Source organism: Brienomyrus brachyistius, chromosome 1, assembly GCF_023856365.1.
Source record: "Brienomyrus brachyistius isolate T26 chromosome 1, BBRACH_0.4, whole genome shotgun sequence".
NCBI classification, from domain to species: domain Eukaryota; kingdom Metazoa; phylum Chordata; class Actinopteri; order Osteoglossiformes; family Mormyridae; genus Brienomyrus; species Brienomyrus brachyistius.
In genome coordinates, this window is record NC_064533.1 from 574,685 (window position 1) to 594,303 (window position 19,619).

Sequence of the window (19,619 nt, forward strand, 5' to 3'; positions counted from 1 at the left end):
GCATGTCCCACTGGGAGGAGACCCCGGGGAAGACCCAGGACACACTGGAGGGACTATGTCTCTCGGCTGGGCTGGGAACGCCTCGGGATTCCCCCAGAGGAGCTACATGAAGTGGCCGGGGAGAGGGAAGTCTGGGTTTCCCTGCTGACTGCTGCCCCCACGACCCAACCTCGGATAAGCGGAAGATAATGGATGGATGGATATTTGGATGGATGGATAGATAAAAATTATTTGCTGTATTTGTGATTTTCATTCCTGTTAGCCAAAATAAACCACATATACATAATGTCCATTTGAAAAAGAATTTTAATAGCATTTCCATAGTATAATAGGACATAATACACTGCTGAAGAGTTTCTAAAAGGACAAAGTTATTTGGCAATTGTCAAAAAAAATAAAAATAAAAACAGACTTCAACCTCAATATCATGAAATTTTGAAGGCAGGAAAAGCTATTGATTGGCATAGAAAACGCTCCAGCCAGAAGGCAGGAGAGACTGGTACTGTCCTTTAGCAGCAGCAGGGAATAAAGTGTGCATATGTGTAGGTGGCAGCTACCGGGTCACACAAACACAGCCAGGGCTGCATTCAGGGGGTGCGGCCCCGCCTACAGCATAACATGCTTTTGTAACAACCATAAAAAAACCATTTGGGGTCCCAAGGTAGAGCCCAGGTTAGTTGTGTCAGTCCAACCTTGGATGTACCTCAGACACACATGTACAAGCATACAGGTCAATGCTCACCTTGGGAACACTCAGAGTGCGCCCCCAGAGTGCTTGAAGGGGGTGCGGGTTGGGGCTGGGGTTACACCCCCAGCGTGCTTTAAGGGAGTGCTGGTTGGGCCGGGGATTACGCCCCCAGTGTGCTTGAAGGGGGTGCGGGTTGGGGCTGGGTTTACGCCCCCAGAGTGCTTTAAGGGGGTGGGGTTGGGGCTGGGGTTATGCCCCCAGAGTGCTTGAAGGGGGTGCGGGTTGGGGCTGGGGTTACGCCCCCAGAGTGCTTTAAGGGGGTGCGGGTTGGGGCTGGGTTTACGCCCCCAGAGTGCTTGAAGGGGGTGCGGGTTGGGGCTGGGTTTACGCCCCCAGAGTGCTTGAAGGGGGTGCGGGTTGGGGCTGGGTTTACGCCCCCAGAGTGCTTGAAGGGGGTGCGGGTTGGGGCTGGGTTTACGCCCCCAGAGTGCTTAAAGGGGGTGCGGGTTGGGGCTGGGTTTACGCCCCCAGAGTGCTTGAAGGGGGTGCGGGTTGGGGCTGGGTTTACGCCCCCAGAGTGCTTGAAGGGGGTGCGGGTTGGGGCTGGGGTTACGCCCCCAGAGTGCTTTAAGGGGGTGCGGGTTGGGGCTGGGTTTACGCCCCCAGAGTGCTTGAAGGGGGTGCGGGTTGGGGCTGGGTTTACGCCCCCAGAGTGCTTGAAGGGGGTGCGGGTTGGGGCTGGGTTTACGCCCCCAGAGTGCTTGAAGGGGGTGAGGGTTGGGGCTGGGTTTACGCCCCCAGAGTGCTTGAAGGGGGTGCGGGTTGGGGCTGGGGATAGGGTTAGGCCCCCCTCACACCTGGCAGGCCATACCTATGCCCTCCTCCTCCGCTGTCGCCCTGGTGACAATGGCTATGGTGGCATCTCGGAAGCATAATTTCCTGTGTCAGTCCAAATGGAAGCACTCCTGATAATGATGTAGAGGAAAAAACAGTAAAATAAACAGCTGTGAGCCCCCCCCCCCCGGCCCTGGGTACACCTCAGCCCCTGAATGAGGGAACCCCGAATCACACAGGGGTGGGCTGAGATGAATCCGGAAGGAGCAGAAGGAGCGAAGGTCACCATGATCATTTTAACTCATTTACTAATTCTGCCGCCTATTTAAAGCTCTTTAAAGCTTTCTGTGCTGGATGTTTGGTTTAATAAACAGGCCCAGGGCACCAAGCTCTAACACAGATGAAAAGCGGGCAACGGAGAACCTGCCATGATTTGGTCCCTCTGGAAATCTGCATTTATCTTGTCTGTGATCACTGATGCATATTTAAAGTCTCTGTCCCATCCTCACATTTTTTGGTTTATTAAAAAAGGTGAAAACATATAAGAAATAAATACAATGCCTCCATGACTTCTTCGAAATATAGAGCCACGTTTCCAAAACTCTGACTCCAAAACAGAACGAAACACAACTATAAATAGTAAACAAAATGCCTTGTTGAGTCGATACGCCCCAACAGTGAATTATCAATTTTATACTGTACAATTGCCGACAAGGAAGTGCCACAAGTTACTGTTCCAGGGTGACGACCTCCACGGCCTGCCCGTCCAGAGTGACGGTGTTGTCTATGCGCGTGGTGACAGGTGCCATGGCGACCTGCATGGGCCGGCTGCCCTGGGCAAGGCTGGTGACTACGGTCTGGTACATGCTGACAGGAATCTGGACGAGACCTGAGGAGACAGGGAGAGGAATATGTGAGACAGTCATACACAACTAGACAACACACTCACTGGACAATGCAGTTCAGTATGACTGCACTGTCTGATCCAGTGTTTCCCAAGCCAGGGACCCCCAGACGGCCCACATTTTTGCTCCCTCCTAGCTCCCAACACACGTGTACCAGGTATTCGGTACTTGATTGACAGAGGGCTTGGAGGAAGCAAAAATTTGGACCATCTGGGGGCCCAGAGAACTGTGTTGGGAAACACTAGTCCAACCTAAATTAGATAAAGACTAAGTCAAAGAAAAATGTGAACAGGCTGTGTTTACGGTCTCACTTATGGTGTATAGCGGCTTGTCCTACATCCGTGTGTGTGTGTGGAGTGGTGCAGGGTGACCCCTTAATAGCATAAGCAGCCAAACAGGGATTATCCCATAGTGGCATATGGAGCACCCACCCCCCTGGTCCACCCCCACTGCCCCCACTCCATCTCACCCCACCCCACTACCCTCATGCATAAACCCTTCAGGCACCTGGGATTCCCGAAATCACTGCAAAGTAATGGCAGGCCTATTTTAACGTGAGGGGTACTTCTCCCGGCGCGCCCTCTGTGGGCTACCCTGCGCTGGGCCCCCAAGTGCAGCTGCTTCCCCTAATCAGGCCCGAGTGATTGGGCAGTCTGGCCTGAGGCCCATCGACGGGGTGAAGTGGCTCTCTGCACCCCGTGACCTTGTCCTCTGGTGACATTGAGATGTTGCCTGCTCAGATCCAGACTGCGCCCCTCACACTACCTTCTGGGGTGGGGGTGGTAGACACTTAGTGCCCCAGAGGGCGCTCATGTTCGCTGGCCCAGTGCCAGTCAACCCATTAGGCAACATAGGTCACCACCTAGAACGCCACCATCTGAGTGGACGCTGACTTAGCAATGCGCCAGCGCTGCCCCCCCCGAGGTGCGACCAGTACTGCCTGAGACCTACATGGGGGGGACCTCATGCACATTGACGGAAGGGCTGCTCATCAGACTCTCAGTATGCACAAGGCCCTGGGGCGACTCCAACAGCTGGCCAAGTGAGGAGCATACTGCCTCATGATGGGCCGGACTGGGTCGCTCGCCTGGCCTCCCTTGGGAATGGGCCAGAAACAGCACCCCAGGGGAAAGTAAGTGATGGCGTTCTCTGTGCCTGAATGGGAGGCAGGGCTGGGTTGTGGTGACCTGCTGGGGGGCCTGCATATAGCGTGCACACAATAAAACACATATACATATACACGGAGATACACACATACCATCTGTTCTGAAGGAGCCCTGGGGGATTAGCATGAAGCAGCCTGCCCCCCAATGAACCTCGTCTCGTTAACAGGGGGGGGTGGGAAAGGCAAGAGGGACCCCTCCCTACTGAATAATATTGCAAAGGACGTTGAAGTCACATAAACATACCTCCACAGCACGATTGGAGGGCTTCTCTAGGGTTAGGGGTTAAGAGTAGGGACAGACAGCTGACAGCGAAGGCTGCCTATAGACTGTGCTTTGGGAACAGTGATGAAAGCCAGGAGAGTGAGAGAGGGACAAGGAGAGGCAGGAGAGTGATACAGGGCAGGATGAGGCAGGAGAGTGAGACAGACATGGAGAGGCAGGAGAGTGAGAGAGGGACAAGGAGAAGCAGGAGAGTGAGACAGGGCAGGACGAGGCAGGAGAGTGAGACAGACATGGAGAGGCAGGAGAGTGAGACAGGGCAGGACGAGGCAGGAGAGTGAGAAAGAGACAAGGAGAGGCAGGAGAGTGATACAGGGCAGGATGAGGCAGGAGAGTGAGAGAGGGACAAGGAGAGGCAGGAGAGTGATACAGGGCAGGATGAGGCAGGAAAGTGAGACAGACATGGAGAGGCAGGAGAGTGAGACAGGGCAGGAGGAGGCAGGAGAGTGAGAGTGGGACAAGGAGAGGCAGGAGACTGATACAGGGCAGGATGAGGCAGGAGAGTGAGACAGACATGGAGAGGCAGGAGAGCGAGACAGGGCAGGAGGAGGTAGGAGAGAGACAGACATGGGGAGGCAGGAGACTGAGACAGGGCAGGATGAGGCAGGAGAGTGAGACAGACATGGAGAGGCAGGAGAGCGAGACAGGGCAGGAGAAGGTAGGAGAGTGAGACAGACATGGGGAGGCAGGAGACTGAGACAGGGCAGGATGAGGCAGGAGAGTGAGACAGACATGGAGAGGCAGGAGAGCGAGACAGGGCAGGAGAAGGTAGGAGAGTGAGACAGACATGGGGAGGCAGGAGACTGAGACAGGGCAGGACGAGGCAGGAGAGTGAGAGGGACAAGGAGAGGCAGGAGAGCGAGACAGGAACAGAGGCAGGAGAGTAAAACAGGGACAGGTAGAGGTTGTAGAGTAAAACAGGGAAAGTAGGGGCTGTAGAGTAAAACAGAGACAGGGAGAGGCAAGCGTGTGTGACAGAGACAGGGAGAGGTAGGTAAGTGAGGTTGGGCAGGGAGAGTGAGACTTAGGTGTGTTGCACTCACCACTGGCGTCTTGCACCCCGGTCAAGGCCCCAACAGCGGCTGCCGTCTCTCCCGCAAGGACGATCTGCCCCCCACCCTGCAGGGTGGCCTCTGCTAGCGTGGCTACGGCATGGGCGGCAGCCTCACTGCCAAGACAGGGAGGGGGGTCATGTACCAGCGACACGCAAATACACTCAGGCAGCTAGGCAGGCACATGCGTGTCTACTGACACACACCAGGGATTTCCTATTAACACTCACTTACATGCATGATTTGAAGCCCTTCCAGAGAAACCAACAAAAATAATATTTAAAAAGTCACACAACATTTGTTTAGGGAGCTGCTGTCCCTGTAATATGATTTTTCAAGTAAAGAAAAAGCTGTTCATCGATGTAAAAACACTAATCACTCAAACCAACAAGCCAGAAATAAATCATTGAGTAAAAACATTTTCCCCTCTCCATTTAAAATGCAACAATAAAGACAAAAACAGCAAAGGTGCAATATTGCGGCGAAGCCCCCGCTCTGATGCAACACGCACAGGTGGGGTTGGGGGGGCATTAATGCAGTTCCTGCTGTCAGCTCAGTGCTGGGATTACCATAATCTGCCTGGCTGCATATTTTTAGGCCTGTACACGCTGGATGGGCTCAATTTCTGTCACAGAGCCTGGGATGTGGGGGAGGGGCTTCCTGAATTCCCACTGAAACAGAAGCGGATACTATGTGTGTGTGTGTGTGTGGGGGGGGGGGTACTGTTCGAATGACCACCACCAAAAGGGAATGAGCATGACCTGAAATAATAACTTAAGCCTGTCACAAGCCGCCATGATATATGCTACTGCTGTACTAGCGACACCTGGAGGCTCCCACTCTCACCCAATGGAGACAGACCTTTGGTAATGGGGGGGGGGGGCAGTGCTGCTCTACATCACGCGTGCAAACGGGAGACAACACCCACCCAGGAGGGGCTCCCAAAGCTTCCAGCCACAAAGAACTGGGCCTTTAGTGCAAATTTCAAAATGAGGGGGGCTCATTATGAGAAGCCTCATTGTAAAGCTACTCGCCAGCTGCCTGAACGCCACCCCCAGGCCCCCCCGCCCACACTGTCAGTCGACGGCTCTGGAAACTTAATACTACTGGAGATTTGTGAGCACGGCACAGGGTATCTGCAGACCTTCTGGAAGAATCCAGGTAAGGTCATTAACAAACATGCTGCCTTTACAGTCTGTTTCCCACTATCTGCGATCACCAGTCCCGGGGGATCCCAACAGCGTCTGTCAGCTGGGAGATCCTCATATCTCCGGCTTGGACAAAGAACAGGAAGTGAGCGTGGGGGCGCTCAGAAGGGCTCACCTGTGATAAACACGGGGAGGGGGGCAGCAACCACAGGTGAGCTAAGGTAACAAGCCCCTGGGGTCCTTTCCAAGCCTGGGCCATTGCCAGGAAACGTGACAGGGAAACTCTGGATATTGGCCCAGAAACAGTCCAGGAGCAAAAATATGCCTGTGTGAATCAAGATGGTGGTGGGATTTCTGTCTCTGCACGTCTTATTCCTGCCCATCAGCCGACATTTCATATAACTGGGTGGGTGGAGAAGTCCAGATTAATTAACCTATGACTTTACTAGCTTTATCTTCAATCCTTCTGTGAATCCCCAAACAAGCAAGTGTCATGCAGAGCAGCACTTGTACACTCAGGCCTAAACTGCATAGCGTGACTTCACTGCAACCCCCTTGCAGACACCTGCTGCTGTCCCCTGTGCCCTGGGTGTACCTGTTGAGTGCCATGGTTACGGTGGCCCCCTGTTGCATCTCCTGCGACGCCGCCACCGCAGCCTCTGCAAGGGACGCCACGGCCTGCGTGGCTTCGGAAGCCTGCGTGCTCTGGATGGTCATCTCACCGCCCTGCAGCGTCGCCCAGTTCTGTTCCTGGGGAAAGAGGCACAAAGGAAGATAAACGTCTGGAACCAAACTGAGATTCGCCATGAAGGGTTCTTGCCGTATTTTAACTCGGATTGAGACTCGTTGTATGGGGTTACTGCCTTAACTACCACTCAGACTGAGACTCAATGTGAGGGATTACTGCCGTATCTTTATTCAGACTGAGACTCCTGTGAGGAGTTACTGCTGTATCTTTATTCAGACTGAGTCTCCTGTGAGGAGTTACTGTCGTATCTTTATTCAGAATGAGACTCCTGTGAGGAGTTACTGCCGTATCTTTATTCAGACTGAGTCTCCTGTGAGGAGTTACTGCTGTATCTTTATTCAGAATGAGACTCCTGTGAGGAGTTACTGTGGTATCTTTATTCAGACTGAGACTCCTGTGAGGAGTTACTGCTGTATCTTTATTCAGACTGAGTCTCCTGTGAGGAGTTACTGTCGTATCTTTATTCAAACTGAGTCTCCTGTGAGGAGTTACTGCTGTATCTTTATTCAGACTGAGTCTCCTGTGAGGAGTTACTGCTGTATCTTTATTCAGAATGAGACTCCTGTGAGGAGTTACTGCTGTATCTTTATTCAGACTGAGACTCCTGTGAGGAGTTACTGCTGTATCTTTATTCAGACTGAGTCTCCTGTGAGGAGTTACTGCTGTATCTTTATTCAGACTGAGACTCCTGTGAGGAGTTACTGTCGTATCTTTATTCAGACTGAGTCTCCTGTGAGGAGTTACTGTCGTATCTTTATTCAAACTGAGTCTCCTGTGAGGAGTTACTGCTGTGTCTTTATTCAGAATGAGACTCCTGTGAGGAGTTACTGCTGTATCTTTATTCAGAATGAGACTCCTGTGAGGAGTTACTGCTGTATCTTTATTCAGACTGAGTCTCCTGTGAGGAGTTACTGCTGTATCTTTATTCAGACTGAGACTCCTGTGAGGAGTTACTGTCGTATCTTTATTCAGACTGAGTCTCCTGTGAGGAGTTACTGTCGTATCTTTATTCAAACTGAGTCTCCTGTGAGGAGTTACTGCTGTGTCTTTATTCAGAATGAGACTCCTGTGAGGAGTTACTGCTGTATCTTTACTCAGACTGAGACTCCTGTGAGGAGTTACTGTCGTATCTTTATTCAGACTGAGTCTCCTGTGAGGAGTTACTGTCGTATCTTTATTCAAACTGAGTCTCCTGTGAGGAGTTACTGCTGTGTCTTTATTCAGAATGAGACTCCTGTGAGGAGTTACTGCTGTATCTTTACTCAGACCCACTGGGTTCCAACGTGCCCCATCAGGCAGGGCCTCACCTCTCCCTCTGTGACGGTGGAGTAGTTCACCTGGGCCACCGTGACGGTGGCCGGCAGCTCGGAGGCATCTGCCAGGGTGGCCACCGTCGCTCCAGTCCCCAGCTGTGAGTACAGTACGGGGAGCAGGGGGGTGGGAGTAAAACACCAGTGTATATTGGGTGTGCTGGGACTCGGGGGACACCCCCATTACTCAGGTACATACCTATTTTAGTCATCTTGGCTATGTGAATGACTAAAATCAGATGAACATCCATTTTTTGAGGACTGTTGACTGCATTCCCCCACCCCCTAAAAAAAACGTGGGATACCTCAAACCTCTCTGCACAAAGCCGCCAGCATGGTCCAGACCTGGGTCAGCTGGCTCCAGGCCCCGTCCAGCCCCTGCAGAGACTCACTTGTATGAGTGACACAGTGCCATCCGGGTTGCTGATGGTCTGCACCACGGTCTGTGAGGGCACCAGGTGCGCGATGCCGTGGGTCACGGCGGTGGCAGGTGCCACGTGGGATGGGGGTGCCTGCTGGTCCTCGAAGGCATAGAGCAGGTCCTCCCGGCCATGCTGCTTGTAGCAGTTCTTCACAATGGTCCGCAGTGCCTGGGTCCAGGACACCTGCTTGGGATGGGGCCCAAAAACGAGACAGAGAGAGCGGCATGAAGGGAAGCGTGTCATGCCGCCATGACGGCCTCAATCGTACAACACCCTCTGGCTGGTCAGACTTAAGGCAGGGTAGCATTTCTTATGATTTGGTGGCATTGTTGATTGGATGGCTAAGCTTATAATTGGGTGGTCAAGCTTATGATTGGGTGGCTAATGTTCGCCTGGCATTACTTAAGACTGGGTAGGATTTCTTATGACTAGGTGGCATTTCTTATGATTCGCATTGCTGATTGTGTGGCTAAGCTTATGTTGGGTGGCTAAGCTTGTAACTGGGTGATTAAGCTTAGGATTGCGTGGCCAAGCTTATGGTGGGTGGACATGCTTATCATTGGGTGACCAAGCTTCTGATTGGGTGACATTTATTATGAGTGGGTGGCTAGGTTTATGTTAGGGTCGCCAAGTTTATGACGGGGGACTCTGGCCCCCCAGTGGCACCAAGCATAGCCTCCAACAGTTACATGTCTATAAAGATAGCTCCAGGATTACCCAGAATCCTTTTGGGCTAGAGATGGAGCCACACCTTGACCCAGCTTATCTGCGGGACGTCCCCACTGCTCTGGTAACTCCAGTGGCCTCACCCTCTGCTTCTGCTCCTCGGTCCTGACGTCGCTGCGCACGTTGGCCCAGGGGATGTCGTCTGGCCACCACACAGGTTTGCAGCTCTCCTTACCCCAGCCGGGCTTCCCACGGCCCGTTGAGTACTTCAGCATCTCGGGGATGAAGGCCCGCAGCTGGGCCTGCGAGAGGGGTGGGGGCAGAGGGGGGGGCAAGCCACAATCAGACTGCAATATATATACCCCTACTGCTTTCCATAAACTCACACTCCCCAACCACTGGAGAAGGCTTTTCCTTAATCTGTCAGACTAGCCATCTGACAACCCCCCCCCCCACAGATTGAAATACAAGTCAAACCTCCGACTGTCCATCTGCCTGACTCCGATATTTTAAACAGGATGCCTCATCCTGTCCCTTTACCAAACCGGTCGTTCCTGTCTGGATACACCCACATTTCTGTTAAACGGCCTCGCGGCGTAGAAAATTCAAGGTCATGAAGTCTTTAAGTCAAAGTAAAACTGTGTGATCTAAGCTAATACAGGGTTTCTGGTTTCAGAAAAAGCACTGCTCACTAGTGGACAGAGCCGTGACTGTATTATCCCCCATAGCCGGTCTGCAGATGCAGGGTAGGCATGCCCTATCCTGATGTATAACTCCAGTCCTCAGTGCCACTGCTAGGCTGCCCACTGGACCAGGATCGTGTTGCACAGTGAAGGACTGCAGCGTCGGCTGCCTGACCTCATGGGCTAAATTTAGCTCCAGGAAAATGAATCGCTTGCATGTAAAGCCAGAGCAAGACCAGCACCATCAAGCTGCATGGAGAGAAGAATGAATGCCAAAAGTAGCATGCTCACCTCCTTGCCAGCCTGTCTGTCTGTCTACCTGCATGTCTGCTTATCTGTCTGCCTGCCTCCCTGCCAGTCTGTCTGATTCCCTTCCAGCTTGTCTACCTGTCTGTTGGCCACTGAGCCTGTCTGTCTGCCTCCCTACCAGCCTACCTGCCTGTCTGCCTTATCTTCTTTCTAGCGTGTCTGCCTATCAGTCTGTCTGCCTCCCTTACAGCCTGTGTGCCTCCCAGCTTGTCAGTCTTCCTCTCAACCTGTCCATCTGCCTTATTCCTTACCAGTCTGTCTGTCTGCTTCCTAGTCTGTCTGTCTCTAACACCTGCCTTCCTTCTAACCTATCAGCCAGGCTCAGACACAGACACAGCTCATCAGTCACCTTGAGCGTGACCATGGCCACTCCCTTCACCCCCTATGAGTCACAGGTGGAAGGAAAGAGAAGTTCAGGCTGCTAAAAACAGTCTTAACAGGCCCCTCTCATGGCCAGCCAACTCCTCAATTGCTCCACCTCAGCTAGCGCTCAGGCTGCAGTGTGTGTTTGGTACATGGCTTAATTACAGGGGAAGTGGAATTACGGGGCCATGTGTGTCTGGGAGCACAAGTCAGCCTCCACGCTAATCCTCCTGGGATCCAATCAGCTATGAGAGCTGAGAGGGCTGGCTAATTGCAGCCCACCTCCCCACCCCCCTCCCAACAGGCCGCTGTTCACCTGCCGCTCTCTGATTAGGTGTGTTGCGGTACTAGGACTGGCACGATACAAAGCTAGACTTGTGCGTGTGCCTGGGGGGTGTATTTGTACTGTCTGTTGAAAAACAAGTCACAGGCTCTCACACCTGTCTGAGGGAGAGCTCCCATTGGCCAGCTGCCTTTCAGCCCTGCCCCCACCCTATCAGCACCGCTTTTGCTGAGTTGCTTCTCTAAAGGACCAGTGTGGTGGTGGGGGGATATTTACACTGATCTGAGTAAACAAACCAGTGCTGGGAGAAGTCAACTGGGAGCCGAATGGTTCACGAAGGAACACCAATAAAGCCATGTCCAATAAAATGCCATCAGCCACTACATGTGACGAGTTTAGCATATTTTAAAGATAAACACATTGCATATGGGTATATATACATATTATACAATATCCTTCAGTCGAAGATACATCAGAGATATACCAAAAAGACAGGCAGTAAATGGAATCATCAATCAGGACAGGCAGTAAATCAGGTTAGGAACTAATCTGACGAGCAATAGAAATAGTGCCCCCTGGTGCCTAGCAGCTGCCTAGCAGCTGCCTAGCCTAACCTGGGTCATCTTGTCAACAGAGACAGGAATGCCGTCGATGGTCAGTGGCGGCAGCTCAGAGCTCAGCTCGGGGGCTGGGGGAGCATGCTCGGCCAGTGCATTCTCAAGGTCCTCCAGAATCATGCTCTTGTACTTTCTCACCTGCAGGGGGCAGCAGAAAAACCACTTCTGTTTGTGACTGGCTTTACTGATGGATACCTGAATGTCATCATCATCATCATCATCATCATCATCATATCGCTGCCCAGATGAAAAATACTGATATCATTTTAAAATAATTCATTAAGCTCCTTTTCAACTACGGTGGAAACAAAGTTATTTCAAACAACCTGCTCTACAAAGTGCTGTCTAGCAATTATGAATAGTTTTATGTGCTAAGATACAATACAAATAAAGGCAATACACGCAGGCAGGGAAGAATAGGTGAGAGTGGCAGGCGGCTGGGATGTACCACATTCTCCAGTGGTGCTGCCCCGAACACCTTAAAGACGGCGTTGGGCTTGGAGGGCGAGATGCAGAGCACGATGGCTTGCTGGCCCACGCGAGTGGTGTACTCATCCAGCGTGGCCCGCAGCTTCCTGGGGAGGCAAACAGCTCATGCTCAGTGACCAGCACACGAGAGCTCGGCTTCTCTGGGGTTTGCGGTCACAAGGAAGGTGGGTGGCCAGGGTGGCCCCCTGAGGACTCCTGCTGCGATGCTGCGATGCGTACCCGTGCTGGGTGCAGAGGCAGATCAGAACCCCTAGGGCGGCGCTCACCTGAGCAATCGCGTCTGCTGCCGTTTTCGGATGGAGGGGTTGGATTCGAAGATGTGCGGCCGTTTGCGCTTCTTCCCCGTCGCCACAGCAGCCGCTGCCGCCATTCCCACTGGGCCTACAGGGAAAAGAAGGGCAGAGGGAGCCTCATGCAAACCCCAAGAGATGCACCAGGGCCACACATCACGTGGGCGGGATAAAAATATTCTGGGCTGGCAGTTTTTCCTCCTCGCTTTTGGCCATAAGAGAATATTCTGCCAGCAAGGCCAAAGAATCTACTCCATCGCGCTAAGAAGGTGCTGTCTGATGATTAAACATTGATTTTGCATGTTATAACCCTATAACCAAGCTATATATGTTCCCTGAAATAAAAAAATTCTCAAGGATCCTTTGTGTATCTTGGAACAATTTTTTGGTGAGTGTCACGGTTACTCAAGCTTTTTTAGACGTTTGTGGTGTAAGGGCTCCATCTTGTGGACATGTCCATCACTACAAGCACAAGAGCACCTCACCAGCAGCAGCCAGGTGGGCTGTGACCTCATCTGCCCCAGTGGAGTTGAGGATGTCTGAGTCATCGTAGGTGTCATCTTCGGGTGAGGAGGGCGAGTCCTCATCAGCGCTCAGCATGCTGTGCTCTGTGTAGGTGGCCACGTGGACCTGCTGCACCTGGCCGGCCACAGCATGCGCCTCGATGGTGCTCATGTCTGTCTGATGCTCCTCCATGGCCTATCCGGCGCTCACCTGGATCAGCTGGAAGGGCAGGGAGCTGGAAACACACATTATAGCTACAGGGAGAGGTACAACACTCTAAATACCTCCGGGGAATTCTCAGTGGTGCACATTAGCATGTTTTGTGTATAGCAGCTAAACGTTACACTTCTGGCCCATAAGTCTCCATTACAGATTACATCAAATGGCTGAGCCATGGTTATCGGTTTGGTCCCAGCCAAACTACAAGACATGAACAACAGATGAGAGACTGGATGTCTTTGGAGCAGACTGGTCCATTACAACCAAAGGGCTAATCAGTTTCTAAAATGTACTGCTTTGTTTCATGAAGGTACTGCACTGTTTTCCTTTGCTTTTGCTGTGATTGTGCAGAAGTTACATCTTAAGGTGGAGACACTGCAGGATACACTCACGTTCCTTCCTGTGTGTATAGTGAACCTGACAAATAACTTATTAAATGAAACCATCAGCTATCCTCCAGGCATCTGCAAACCACTTCTCCAGCTGAGGGTCATGGTGGTATTTTTTCTAAAATGGTTGACCTTGCATTTCTAGTTCTGCAGCCACTTTAAATTTCAGTCTGCTTTCGTGTGCGTCACTGACAGCTCACCACAGCTTCTCACGTGTGCTTTGTTTGATAAGATTTAACAGACCTTTGCATCGGAATACACCAAAATTGTTTGTGATGCCAGCAAATTATGAGACATAAAGACATTATAAAACTCAATTTTTTTTCCTTTATTTATCACCAACAGCACAAATATATTTAAGTGCTTACAAAGATGTTTAAAGTACAAAATCCATTGATCCTATGCCATATTACAGTGAAGCAGCTCTTTACGTATACTCCCTGGCCACGGTATTAGGTACGCCTGTACAACTGCTCTGCCTCGTGCCCATTGCTTCCGGGATAGGCTCCGGATCACCCGCGACCCAGTAGGATAAGCGGTTTGGAAATTGGATGGTTGGATGTACAACTGCTTGTAGAAACAAATATCTAATCAGCCAATCATATGTTAGGCAGCACAAAGAATAAAATCATGCAGATACACATCAGGAGCTTAAGTTAATCTTCACAATATCCACAAAAATGGGGAAGAAAGATGATTTAAGTAACTTTGTATGTGGGATGAGTGTTGGTGTCAGACAGAAAAGGAGCATGCACTGATACAGTGTGTAAAGAGCCGTGCACTGATCACAGTGCGTAAGGAGCCGTGCACTGATCACAGTGCGTAAGGAGCGTGCACTGATCACAGTGCGTAAGGAGCGTGCACTGATCACAGTGCGTAAGGAGCCGTGCACTGATCACAGTGCGTAAGGAGCCGTGCACTGATCACAGTGCGTAAGGAGCCGTGCACTGATCACAGTGCGTAAGGAGCCGTGCACTGATCACAGTGCGTAAGGAGCCGTGCACTGATCACAGTGTGTTGCCGCACCCACTACATGACGAACCACCACAGGGATGAGAACTTGAGTGCAGCCGTGTAGTAAATTTCCAATGGTTAGAGTGCCAATCCTGCCACCAACCCCCAAGTTTTTCCCTGTAAGTTGGAGGACCTCCTCATAGGGCTGGATGTAGATTAACATCATACCCAGGATGAAGCAAGTGCAGGTTAATGGCCTTGCTCATGGACCCAACAGAGTAGAATCACTCTGAGCATTCAGGGGATTCGAACCAACAACCTTCCATTTGCTATCACAGCTCCCTAGCCTCAGAGCCACCACTCTGCCATCAGCCAGATAGGCTGGTATAAATATTGCAGAAACTGGTGATCTACTGGGATTTTCATGCACATCCATCACTAGGGTTTACAGAGAATGGGCTGGAAGAAAAACATGCAGTGGAATAGTCTTCCTGCCAGGGTAGCACAAGCTAAAACCCTGGGTTCCTTTAAATCGGAGCTAGATAAGATTTAACAACTCTGAGCTATTAAGTTTTCCCCAAACAAGCTTGATGGGCTGAATGGCCTCCTCTCGTTTCTAAATTTCTTATGTTCAATGAGCTGCTCTCTGAGCAAAATGCTACAACCAAGGTATGCAGAAGAGCATCTCTGAACACACAACATGTCCAACCTTGAAGCAGATGGGCTCCAGTAGCAGAAGATCACACTGGGTGCCACTCCTGTCAGCTAAGAAAAGGAAGTTGAGGATACATTCGGCATAGGCTCACCAAACTGGACAATGGGAGATTGGAAGAACGTTGCCTGGTCAGAGAAGTCTTGATTTCTGCTGCGACATTCAGATGGTAAGGTCAGAATTTGCCGTAAGCGTCATGAAAACATGGATGCATCATGCATTGTCTCAACAATCCTGGCTAGTGACAGTGATGTAATGGTGTGGGAGATATTTTCTTGGCACACTTTGGGCCCCTTAGTACCAACTGAGCATCGTTGAAATGTCAGTCTACCTGAGTATTGTCGCTGACTGCGTCCATCCCTTTAAGACCACAACGTACCCAGCTTCTAATAGCTACTTCCAGCAGGATAACACACCCTGTCATAAAGCTCACATCATCTCAGACTGGTTTCTTGAACATGACAATGAGTTCCCTGTAGTCAAATGGCCTCCACAATCACCAGATATTAGTCAAAAAGAGCACCTAAGGCATGTGGTGGACGGGAGATTCGCATCATGAAGGTGCAGCTGACAAATATGCAGTAACTTTGTGATGCTGTCAGGGGATGCTGATGTTTGGTCATGTCAACATGGACCAGTTTCTAAGGAATGTTTCAAGCACATTGCTGAATCTATGCCATGAAGAACTAAGGCAGTTCTGAAGTCAAAAGTGGGTCCAACCCAGTACTAGCAAGTAATAAAGTGGCCAGTAAGTGCATATCATGCCTGCATAGGTGGAAACTCACGATTTTTATAATTCCAATTAATTACAGTTCACAGTGGGATAGATAATTAACTGAGCTTTTTGTCTGGCTAACCAATGTTTTGATGGGTTAAAGCTCCTGGCAGGTCGTTAGATTCATCAAATGAAAGCATTAATTATAATAATTTCGTGTCGCTAACACTGGAACCGAAGTACAGATCAGCACCGAGGCTCCTTAAAACTTTATAGGCCGCCGACACCCGGCCTGCCGCACCAAATCTCCGCTTATCTGACCTTCCCAGCCCAGGCGCGCTTCCTCGACCAGCGGCCACCGAACGGAGGGGCGCCTCACTCCGAAACCAACCGCTTACATCCGGTTCTTCGAGTTTCCAGATGCCAGCCCGCAGCCTCCCGCAGATCGCAACCCCAAATTAAGCTTTTTTCCTTCACGATCGGAAGCGAAGAGGCCGGCGGAAGCGCTGTCATCCCCGGTAAGGCTGCGGGCGGCAGCAGGGGACCAGTTGCTGGTCGCATCCTTAAGTGGCTCCCAGAGAGCCGGCGTTGCAAACGCCACTTCTATTACGGCCAATATTCAACCTAAAAGTATTAATAAAACTAAGGAATTACAGAGCGCCCTTAGCTGCAATTAATGAGGCAAAGAGACAGCGGGTTGTGTAGTTAACAGGCTCACTGCAATACATCTTAGCGCCCAGTGTATGTAAAAAACGGGAAGAGCATGTTATGGGTGTTAAAACGCACATCGAATTATTTCTGACGTGACCCCATTAATAAAACGCCGTGACGCTATCGCCGTTAGTCGCAAGTATATCCGAAGGGATGCGAGCGACCGCAGCACCGCCCTGCAAGGCGCCGTACGGCGGCAGCAGTCGCGGGCCCGGCGCGGCCTGCCTGCCCTCATGCTTCTTCCTCCTTTATCGGAGCTTTAACCCGAGTCCGCTCGCAAAACGGCGCCCCGTAATCGGCGAAACCCCCGATATCGTTCCGCGTCGGCGCGGGCCCCCCGTCCCTCCACGGAACAGCCGTTGCCGGGTTCTTTGCTGCGGCTGCGCCGGGGCTGAAATAGCTGGAGATTGCGCGGTAGGGCACTAACCTCAGAGCGGCTGCGCTGCTCCGGGCCTGCGCCGTGCGCTGCGGGGCTGGATATCTGAGCGCTAATGCAGGACAAAGAGCAGCGGCGAAGCGGCGCGTCGCAGCCGGGGACCCGGGGCTTCGACACGTCACGGAGCGGCCGTCATGGACACGGGCGCCATGCTGGGGAGGGAAGGCGGCGGGGGAGAGCTGGCCGTGGCATTTCGGGGGTGAAACAGCCTGTCGGTGGGCGACGATGGGACGCCAGTTTAATTCTGTTCTGTAGCCGCGTAACTCCAGTCAGTGTCTTTCATGTGAAGGTGCATGTATGTCTGTGTGCCTGAACCTAAGGGAGCATCAAAGCAGCTTATGATCGGGTCTCACAAGGAGAAATACTGTATCACAGTATCTACTGAGATGCATCCAAAATATTGATATAACTTATATAAATATTTTGGATGCATCTCAGTAGATATTATAAGGGTTTATAAAACAAATAGTCGTTAGGACAAAATATAGGCTTACAAATAGGTTTACTACAACACAATCCAGCTAATATTTTTGACTGACGACTCAAGTAACATGAATTATTAGCCACACGGAAATGCTTTCATCAGATATACAAAGAGAATTCTCTTAATTCATTTGGAAATACTTTAGTGTCAAATGAAGAGTCACATATTACAAAATTGCTGAACATCTTAGAGGGCACATTTCTTCATTAAACCAAAAGCAGGACGTAGTTTTTTAAAACAAAAATAAGCGATTAAATGTATTGGCAAGAGTATGGTTTGATATCTAATGTTTACTCTTATGTTTTTTGCCTTTCTTTTTCTTCTTTGGTGCTTTTGAACTGCCGAATCCTCTGAATCGTAAACAGTCCACTGCATTATGGGCGATGTAGTAAACATTCTCCATAGCAGCTGCGCTGAATATGTCAACTTCTTTTTGGACGGACTTCACATTCAATGATCTCTTTTTGGACGAGATTTTCCGCTTGTTCTTTTTCGTTGGTTCAGCGCTTTCCAGTTTTGATGTTCTGGTTTTTGTAGGCTGTAGAAAACACATGGACATCAATCAATCAACCAATCAATCCATTCATGAATATGTATTAGTAACCTAACGGCCGTTTGTTGTAGTAATTCCTCCTTGTATCTTCAGTTATTTAAACTTCCATTACATAGATTACGTTCGGAACAGCTATCTGCCAAACTATGTGATTATACAATATATGAGAATGCATAAAGGAGCATAATACACTATAATGCATAATACTGGCTTTTAAATGAATGGAAATCAATTACCATTCTGTCAACTTTATTCAGTTTCATCACAATTCGCAGTCTGCAAAAATCAGATAAACGGTTTGTTTGTCTTAGATAGCTGATAGTCTGTCATGCATAGTATGTGAAAACTCCTGATCTAGAGTCAGACCTCTTTTTCCAGTTTAATTCGATATTTCCATGACTGATATATTTAGATTTACTTGAAAGACTAGCAGTACAGAGAATATATTTTACTATATATTTTTGTAATTACAGTTATCGGTGGAAATCAGTATGCCATATTACGCCAAACTCAAAATCAATTACAGTCAGTCAGCAATCACTGAAAATTGTTTCTAACTGCAATTTACATGAACGTATCAGAGGATGATCGGGGTTGTCCTTACATTTCCGAATGCACTATACCGACTGGTCGGGCTCTGCAAAATTCCAGATAAGTTCAAAAGAATTTTTAACTTTCCTTCCGTTACTTAATGCTCCAGCTTTCATTGACTAGGGCCTCTCTGTTGACGCGCGGCTGCCTTGGGGACGGACGCTCTGTAGGTCTGTGTCCGACGGCTCTGAATGGGTCGGTATGCTTTCGGGAAATGTTCATTGTATAGAGGCTGAAGTTACACCAACAACTAACTGAGGGAAACCACAATAATTACTGGAATACCTAGAAAAGGTATCGCTGTATAGCTCTATGGGTACTGCATAGCGGCGCTTCACAAATCAGAAGAAATTGAGAAAACGAGGGAAAGGCAATTTCCCTTCGAATAATTACCAAATCACCAGTAACGTCCTGCATTTCCTTTACATCAATAGTATGTCAATTATTTCAAGTTTTAATGTAAAATGCGATGTCACACCAAAACGTATGTGGGGGTGGGGGCTTGGCGAGATTGGCGGTGTTGCAAAATCATTCCCTTGTAATGGGGTGAAAATACATAGAATAAAAACAACCAAAAAAAACCCAAAACATCAGCCTTGGATTATTCACAGTCTATTTCTTTATTTTTAGATTACAGAATATTTATTGCTTATTAACTATAATCACTTGAAATATTTCATACCTTTTAAACCTGTACAACTTTAAAACTAAAGAAAATTTAACCGGTACTGTAAATTGGGAACGGTCGTTTTCAGAGCGAACTTCATCCACTTTCCGTTAGAGGTGCTGCTGTTAACCTCTCCCACACGATGGCGCTAAAGGACAACGCAGCGTATACATCGTGCATCACACGTAAGGATCGCGTGTGGGCGCGAAGGTCTGGAGTACAAGGAGTGAGTCATAGCAAGAATAACCGGAAACGTAAATTCTGCGATTGTTAAAAATGATTGTAAAAGCTCAAGTGGCTAATAAAAATGCTGCGGGTGGGAGCACATGAACTGGACAAAATGTCAATTTGTGCCTGATTACGTTTCAATTATATAACCCACTGACGCACAGAATGGGCACAAAAACGTAAAAGTGCAATTACAGATGTGAA

The 19,619-nt window shown here is 49.8% G+C and overlaps 2 protein-coding genes across 5 annotated transcripts; both read right to left on the reverse strand.

Annotated features, from left to right (window-relative positions):
• Nucleotides 1-288: 288 nt before the first annotated feature.
• On the reverse strand, nucleotides 289-17,178 carry LOC125733479 (nuclear respiratory factor 1). 4 transcript variants are annotated; one of them, XM_049006049.1, is made up of 11 exons: nucleotides 16,884-17,178; nucleotides 12,738-12,991; nucleotides 12,229-12,343; nucleotides 11,922-12,048; nucleotides 11,471-11,611; nucleotides 9,362-9,520; nucleotides 8,523-8,735; nucleotides 8,128-8,229; nucleotides 6,668-6,822; nucleotides 4,916-5,040; nucleotides 289-2,411 (listed from the first exon to the last, which is right to left on the reverse strand). In XM_049006049.1, exons 2-11 carry the CDS (start codon nucleotides 12,946-12,948, stop codon nucleotides 2,251-2,253), a joined length of 1,509 nt encoding a protein of 502 aa, XP_048862006.1. In that variant the 5' UTR covers nucleotides 12,949-12,991; nucleotides 16,884-17,178; the 3' UTR covers nucleotides 289-2,250. The 4 variants fall into 4 exon arrangements, with proteins under 4 accessions (XP_048862006.1, XP_048862005.1, XP_048862003.1 ...); XM_049006048.1 differs by having other exon boundaries at nucleotides 8,128-8,238; XM_049006046.1 differs by having other exon boundaries at nucleotides 8,128-8,250.
• Nucleotides 17,179-17,537: 359 nt separating this feature from the next.
• LOC125733525 (small lysine-rich protein 1) lies at nucleotides 17,538-18,670 on the reverse strand. Its single transcript, XM_049006050.1, has 3 exons — nucleotides 18,534-18,670; nucleotides 18,166-18,205; nucleotides 17,538-17,914 (listed from the first exon to the last, which is right to left on the reverse strand). Exons 2-3 carry the CDS (start codon nucleotides 18,190-18,192, stop codon nucleotides 17,660-17,662), a joined length of 282 nt encoding a protein of 93 aa, XP_048862007.1. The 5' UTR covers nucleotides 18,193-18,205; nucleotides 18,534-18,670; the 3' UTR covers nucleotides 17,538-17,659.
• Nucleotides 18,671-19,619: the final 949 nt, after the last annotated feature.